The 6,988-nt window shown below is 41.3% G+C and overlaps 1 protein-coding gene across 1 annotated transcript in view; it reads right to left on the bottom strand.

The window, feature by feature from the left end:
- The window catches only part of CLVS2 (clavesin 2), a 76,838-nt gene extending 69,860 nt beyond the window's left edge, over positions 1–6,978 (bottom strand). Inside the window, exon 1 of the mRNA XM_008058340.2 lies at positions 6,524–6,978. Within this exon, the coding sequence (XP_008056531.1) occupies positions 6,524–6,912 (389 nt within the window). The 5' untranslated portion in view covers positions 6,913–6,978. The remainder of the gene's footprint in view (positions 1–6,523) is intronic.
- Positions 6,979–6,988: the final 10 nt, after the last annotated feature.

Raw genomic sequence — 6,988 nt, 5'->3', positions numbered from 1 at the left:
GGCGGGTCTCGAACCTGCAGGCTCAGGCCATCCACTCACCTCAGCCTCCCAAAAGCGCGGGATGACAGGCTGAGCCACCGAGCCCGGCTCACAATTTTTTTTTTTAAATTTTGCACCTATCACTACCAAAACACAAAACAGAATTGTGCTGGAAAAACACCAACATACCAGAAAGGCAACTCTTCAGAGTTCAATACGGGCATGCATCTGGTTAGTCAAGTCTCTGTCTTCAAAAAATTTACTCTCACACCTTAACCTTCTGTTCCTACGTACCTGTATTCTGATGTTTAATCAAGATTTTCTAAACCACAGATGGAATTATTTCTAAGGATCAGAGCTTAAAATTTTGATTTGTCTTTCCCTAGATTTAGGCTGATGACTTGTTCAAAATCATCACTGGAAGAAAGACGCCAAGTCTTTCTGGCACCACACAGACCCGTGTCCTTTCCCCTCCCCTAGATTTAGGCTGATGCCTGGTGACTAATTCACTTGCTAGTTGTGTGACCACAGGTACTTAGTTGCTGAAACACATACTTATAGAATTGTTTTTAAATGGATGAGACTGCATTCAGTCAACCAAGCAGGCAATGTTCTCCCTACACAATACTGAGCAGACCCCAGCTGCCCTCACCGCCTCACTCTCCTGCTTCTTCCAACGCTGGCAAACGGTATCCTCATTAAACACACATGACCTCTCCGGTAGTTAGTTATAAAGCTTTCCTTGCTTTCCCACAGAGGTAGTATGTCACTTAATGGTACAAAGTATGTGTTATACGTGATGCATCTTTACTTGCCCCTAATACTTACTAAAATTCCACGTACACAGTAAATACTTGACTATAGTATACTTTTCTCTCTTTTTTTGAGTTGAAGTCTCACTCTGTCGCCGAGGCTGGAGTGCTGAAGTGCAGTGACACGCTCATGGCCACCGCAGCCTCAACCTGCTTGGCTCAGGCAATCCTTCCACCTCAGCCTTCCTAGTAGCTGGAACTTCAGGCACACGCCAGGCTAATCTTTTGATTTATTGTAGAGATGAAGTCTCGCCAAGTTGCCCAGGCTGGCCACAAACCCCTGAACTCTAGGCAATCCTCTCCCCTCAGCCTCCCAAAGTGCTGCAATTACAGGCTTGAGCCACCATGCCTGGCCTGACTACAGTGTACCTCTGAACCACTTTGAATGAAGAGTGATCAGTTTGTATTTGGTGACACAAGTACCCAACACACAGGAGTATCCTTTCCATCGTGTTAATAATGCCACTTACTATAACCGTGTCTGTACCTGCCTTCAGTGAAGTAAGAGAGTTCAATCTTTCCCCCAGAAAGAAGGAAATGCAGTGATTTGCTGAGGATAACTTGTTAACATACTAACTGTTGGCTCACATCCGTAAATACCTTTAAACATTTATTTTGAGGCATCCTTTCAGGGCACTGTAGTCACCTCAAATCCTGGCTTCTTTTTGACCTTGTTTAAAGTTGCATGTTTGAAAAATGAAAATAGTTTGGCTCAGGCCAGACCTAAACAATGCCCTGCTGAAGGCTGGCACTCCTGGCTTCTGCTGTTATTTCAGGATTATTTTACTAATTACTACATAATTGCCCCAGTTTTTAGAGTCTGTCCTATTTTTTTCGGCGATTCGTCACAACATTCCTCTAACATTTCTCAGGTCAATTTTTTTTCTCCCTCTTTTCCATGGTACATACCAAGAGTATAATATGGAATAAGTTTCCATTTCCGGAGTATTTGTTCCAAACAGTCTCCCTCCGAGGAAGCAGCGTGAAAGTTCTGCTGGAACAGAAATCCCATGGAATCCACACCTGCCATCTGTAGTTTGGCCCTAATCAAAACTCACCCAAAACACAACACAGCAATGCTTCCAGCATTTTGAAGGTAAGAGTTCCTGACTGCGCCACTAAGTATGCAATGCAAAGCACAAAGCTGGAAAATTTTATACATTAATCAACTTAAACAAGAATTCCTTTAAAATCGGGTCAAAAAATTAAGCCTCTTCTTTTTGTTTTTAAGATTACAGAGTATAAGTATTTCTCCATAATTATCTGGTCAACTACACTTGATTGTTTTAATCTATTCCTGGTCACTTTAATTTCATTTCATTTCATTTCATTTGTTTTTTAGTACAGTCCTAGAGACGAGTAAAGCTTTGTGGCTGGCATTAATGCACGTGTACATAGCGTACGGTTATTTTTTAAATTGAAAGCTACCATCATCATAATCTTTCATTCTAAACACTCGCCACATTATTTCAATAAATGGGAGCATGATCATAATTCAAACTGAAGTCACCCATAGCTGACCATTTATCCTTTTTTAAATGAAAAAGCCACACAACAGCAACAAATTGACAGTACGTTTTTAAGGCAAAGTCCAGGATAAGTTGTGGGACCACAGCAATGTCTAAGCAGTCCATTTTCCACTCCTCCCAGAGCTTCACTACTTACCTGTAAGTGATCAATCAGTGTTCATTAGGACAAGTCAAAGACCATGGTCAGTGCTTTCTGAATTGCCACTACACTGAGAATCATTTGGGTTCTGACTGCACTTAATTATTTTCTAATGGCAACTCACCAGATCCAGATCAATGGTGGTTTGCTCTACTAACAAACAGAGAACTACTTTATAAGCTTAATGAGGTCTACAGAAGTCAAACACAACATGCACACTAACTGACCACCTATTAGCTAACTTTCAGACTCCAGGATGTAATCATCACACTTCAGGTGACACCATTTCACTCATGAATATTCTCAAAAAATTATGGACCAGCGCATTTCAAGTTCTCAGATACCTGCTCGCATGCCCTTGGGCCTAGACTGCCATCTACTTTCATTCCAACCTTCCTTTTTTTCAAGTGGTGTGATCTCTCCCAGCGTCAAGGTACATTATCCTCACACTCTGTTGACGAAATCATGTGGACAGCTTGAAGGTGTCTGCCAAGTCCGAAGCAGGTCATACCACTCAGGAAGGAAATACATAATGCAAGCATCCTAGTGATGCAGTGTAACTATCACATTGTCTTTAATTTAGTGGAGTTTGCTTTTGTTTTCAGAAATTATGCTGGACAAACTAAAACAAAGAAGATAAAATCGTATGACTCTTTTCCAAGGGCTAGCCTGCTCAGTAAACAGAAGTCACCTGAGCCTGTTCTATTCTTTTTTTAAAAGAACCACAGACCACAATGAAAGTCATCCTGACATTTCAGTATGTCCACTTTAAGGTTTGTTAGAAGGTGAGTACACTCTAAATATTACAACTTTGACTTAGTCTTCCTGAAGACTCCATATCTCTTATAAAGACTTTGGAAATGGTCCAATTCTTTACAATAACTTGAAACTAACCTGCACTGTGCTGCAGTAGTATGAGATGCTATTTTATTTATAGTCACTACCTCACAAACATTTCATGTTTTCAGTACCATGAGCACAGAAAACTGTCCTACAAATTTTATGTAGGAGAAAGCATCTATCAGAAATACTCCTATTCAGAATTCTTTTCATAAAAGCGCATGACAACTCAACTCAAATATTTATTGAGCATCTACTCAAACTCTAGTGCTGGGATAAATATAACAGCAGTCTTTTTCGTTATACGGATCAATTCCTTCAGAGGTCTTGACGCATTTGTCCAAAATTCATAAAATCCTGTTTCTTCCTTTATAGTTGGAAAGTACACTGAGAAACAACCTGTTTTCCAAACAAAAGGAGGCATTTTCTTTCTTCTCCATTGCCGGAAATTCCCTATGTAATTGCTACCCTCCCCACGTGTAGTCTTCTTAAAACAGTCTACTTTTCTCAAAAGTTGTTGAAAACCAGGTGATTCACTTAACAACTCAAGGAATGTGGTCAGAATTACTCCCAGGAGTACGGTGTTCATGAGAAACCCAGGTGGTTTTGCACTGGCAGGGTCAGGTCAGGGAAGAGAACACCTGACTCACAGAACAGGGGAGGGGTAACGAGCAAGAAAGTTTGGCCTGTGACACGGTCACCTAGCAGAGCAACAAGAGTAAGGTAAACACATAGGAAAGGTGGCAGAGACTGCTGTGAGAGTCAAGTCAGGTAAGCCTCGAGGCTTCAGGGCGGAAGAAAGGGATTCAGGCTGAGAAGGGCTGGTAACACCTTGGCATGGCCAGAAAGGCAAACTGTCCTCTGGGTTTCAAGTGAAGGGCCAAGGCAGTTCCTGTGCACATATCCCAGTGATAAAGATTTCTGGAGGGTTCCAAAATGAGTCGTCCCCGTCATTGTGTTATGTAGATTTGGAACAGGAGGAAGGTGGCGAGGAGGAGGGGATGATTTTTTTTTTTTTAATATAGCAGGAGGAAACTCAACTGACAGTTAAACAAGCTCTAAATCACTTGTATACCTTTTCACTTTCATATACTGTAACTTCTTGATTAAACCTGTTCATTTCCAACCACAGAGACAGAATTCATGATTATTAGTCCATAGGTCCTGACAGGGTATTTTTTACAGGGCATGGTGTTTCATTTTTTGATTTTCAATGCACAAAATTCTGGTATTTATAATTATGTGTAGGTTTAACAAAAAATAATTCTATACACCAATCATTAACTCCTCCCCAATGAGATTTCCAGAGAGGTTTTGATTACTAGTTACCTGTCTTTTATATAAAAGCATGATGTAGACAACTAAAAACAGCCTTTTTAATAAATCCAGAATAATCACCTTCCAATATATATAAAAGCAATAAGTCATTTTCATCTTAATTAGGTTTAGAAATCAATATGAATATTAGTCACCTATAGAAATAAATGGAAATAATGTATGATATATGTGTATATCATGCATATGATATACATATGTATATGTATATATATGTAAAATGGAAATCATGTATGATATATATGTATACATATATATGTATCTCTGAATGCAATCTGCCTCCATAATGACAGCTCAAGACATACATAAATACAAAAATTTCACATCTCTCATTTCACCATAGCTCAATTAGTAGAGTTCCAATTAGTAGAGCTCATATATATATGAAATATTAGTTTCTTTCTCGAATATTTTTTTCAATTTTAATGTACAAAATGATTTATTTGCATAGTCCTAAAATGTACTCTTCAGATGGAAAAAAAGTAGAACACTTTTTAAGGAAAAAAATGTGGTCAATGGATGGAACTTCATTGCTCTTTAAGCTTTAAACTACCTGATGAAAAGTGGAGTAAGATCTCTATTGCTAACCAAGATAGGTAGCAGAACTCCAATCCCTCTCAATGGCTAACTCTCTCCCTGAGTTTCTTAGCTTTACAATTCTTTGGGTGGTAGTTTGTCTTTATATTGACCTAAAAAAAAAATCAGAGTGGTTCCTAACCTCAAATCATAGAGAAAAACTGACCAAAAAAGGGAATTAACAGTTAAAAATATTAACTTACATTCGAGGATCCCAAGACTGAGAATCCTATCTAGAAATCCGTAAGATCTATGAGATCCATCAGTAAACTGGAAAAGTCTTTTACAATTGCTCTGGACATGGTTTAACTAACCACATGCATCAAAAGTCATCATTCACAGAACTAAAAATACACCAAGGTCTTCACAAGCAGCTTCTTATGATTCATAGCTCTGGGAGCCTCTTTAAGTCCCACGAAATATATTTAACTTTGAACTTATCTGAAGCTACCTTACACAAGAGACTTTTGTAATTTCTTAGGTCATTCAGTCTGAGAAAACTACTCTGACTGAGGAAACAGAAGGGTCCTTGTCCACATTTTTCTAAAATAATGTAGATAAAATATGCCTATTATTTCTCCTCTATAAAATAACATTCAATCGGTAGCTCAAAAAGTCCCCCAACACTCTCCACTTCCTCCCAAAAGCTGAAAAATTACATCAGACAGGAAACATATTTTTTAGATTCGTGACAGGTGTAGAACACGCACACCAGTCAGTCTGTATCTTCAGTGTCGGCAGGCATGCTCAGAGACACAGACTACAACTCTTCCTTTTCACCGAAGTGACACACATCATATTAGTCCTTCATCTACACATCACCAAGCAGAAGAGTTCCCAAGCAATAAAACCACTTGCTCTTGGTGGAGCACCAGGCCGCTCTTCAAAGATCAGAGTAAGGGCTAAAGGCAGGAGGATGAGGAGGAAGAGGATGAGCCTCGTTTAAGAATTTCCTGGGGAGGAGAGAGGAAAACTTACCTGCATTCTAAACACATTTTTCCAGACCAGTAAACCTAGTCAGGAGGTGGGAAGTCCAGACGCTTTATTCAGAAGTTAAGTGATTTAGATCTCAGCACAAGAACACGATTCAGGAAACACTGACAGTTGCAGTAGAAACTGGGTGCCGGTGAAGTAAGAGGGGCAAAAGCCCCCCCTTCCCAGGGTGCCCACCACAAACTCATTTCTTAATTCCATTTTTTCCTCCCAGCCAAACAAAAACATAAAAGCTACAAAATGAGGACGCCGCGGAGGGTAAATTCTGGAAAATGGGAGAGTAAAACGACCCAGAGTACGAGTCTGGATCGAGGAATTACCTGCTCTGATCCCAGTTGGCCGCGAAGAGGACGAGAATCTTCCGGCCGTAGTGATCCAGGTTGGCCAGGCCCCCGGGGAAGCCATCCTTCAGCGCCTGCTTGATGCCAGGGTCAGTGGCCTTGAAGCTCTTGAACATGTCCAGGTTCTGCTGCCGGTACTCAAAGTACTGGGCCAGGAGGCGGAAGGCCTCGAAGTGATGAAACTTCCTGGCCCGCAAGAAGCGCAGGATGAAGGCATCATCCGTGCGCAGAAAGCCGATGTCCGGCCTGGTGATGACCATGTCCCTCACCTCCTGGATGTCCTGGTGCAGCGTGTCCGGGTTCTCGTTGAGCTCCAGGCGAGCTTTCTCCAGGGTCTCCCGGGAGAGGCCGGCTTGCAAGTGAGTCATCGTCCAGCGGCGTCTGAGCTCCCTTCGGAAGCTCCGGCCGACGCCGGCACCCCTGGCCGTGGCCGCCGCCCGCGTC

This window comes from Carlito syrichta, unplaced genomic scaffold (assembly GCF_000164805.1).
Source record: "Carlito syrichta isolate Samal-C Ts95f unplaced genomic scaffold, Tarsius_syrichta-2.0.1 Scaffold303304, whole genome shotgun sequence".
NCBI classification, from domain to species: Eukaryota; Metazoa; Chordata; class Mammalia; order Primates; family Tarsiidae; genus Carlito; species Carlito syrichta.
The sequence above is the reverse complement of the archived record's forward strand: the minus strand, read 5'-3'. Positions and strand labels throughout refer to the sequence as shown.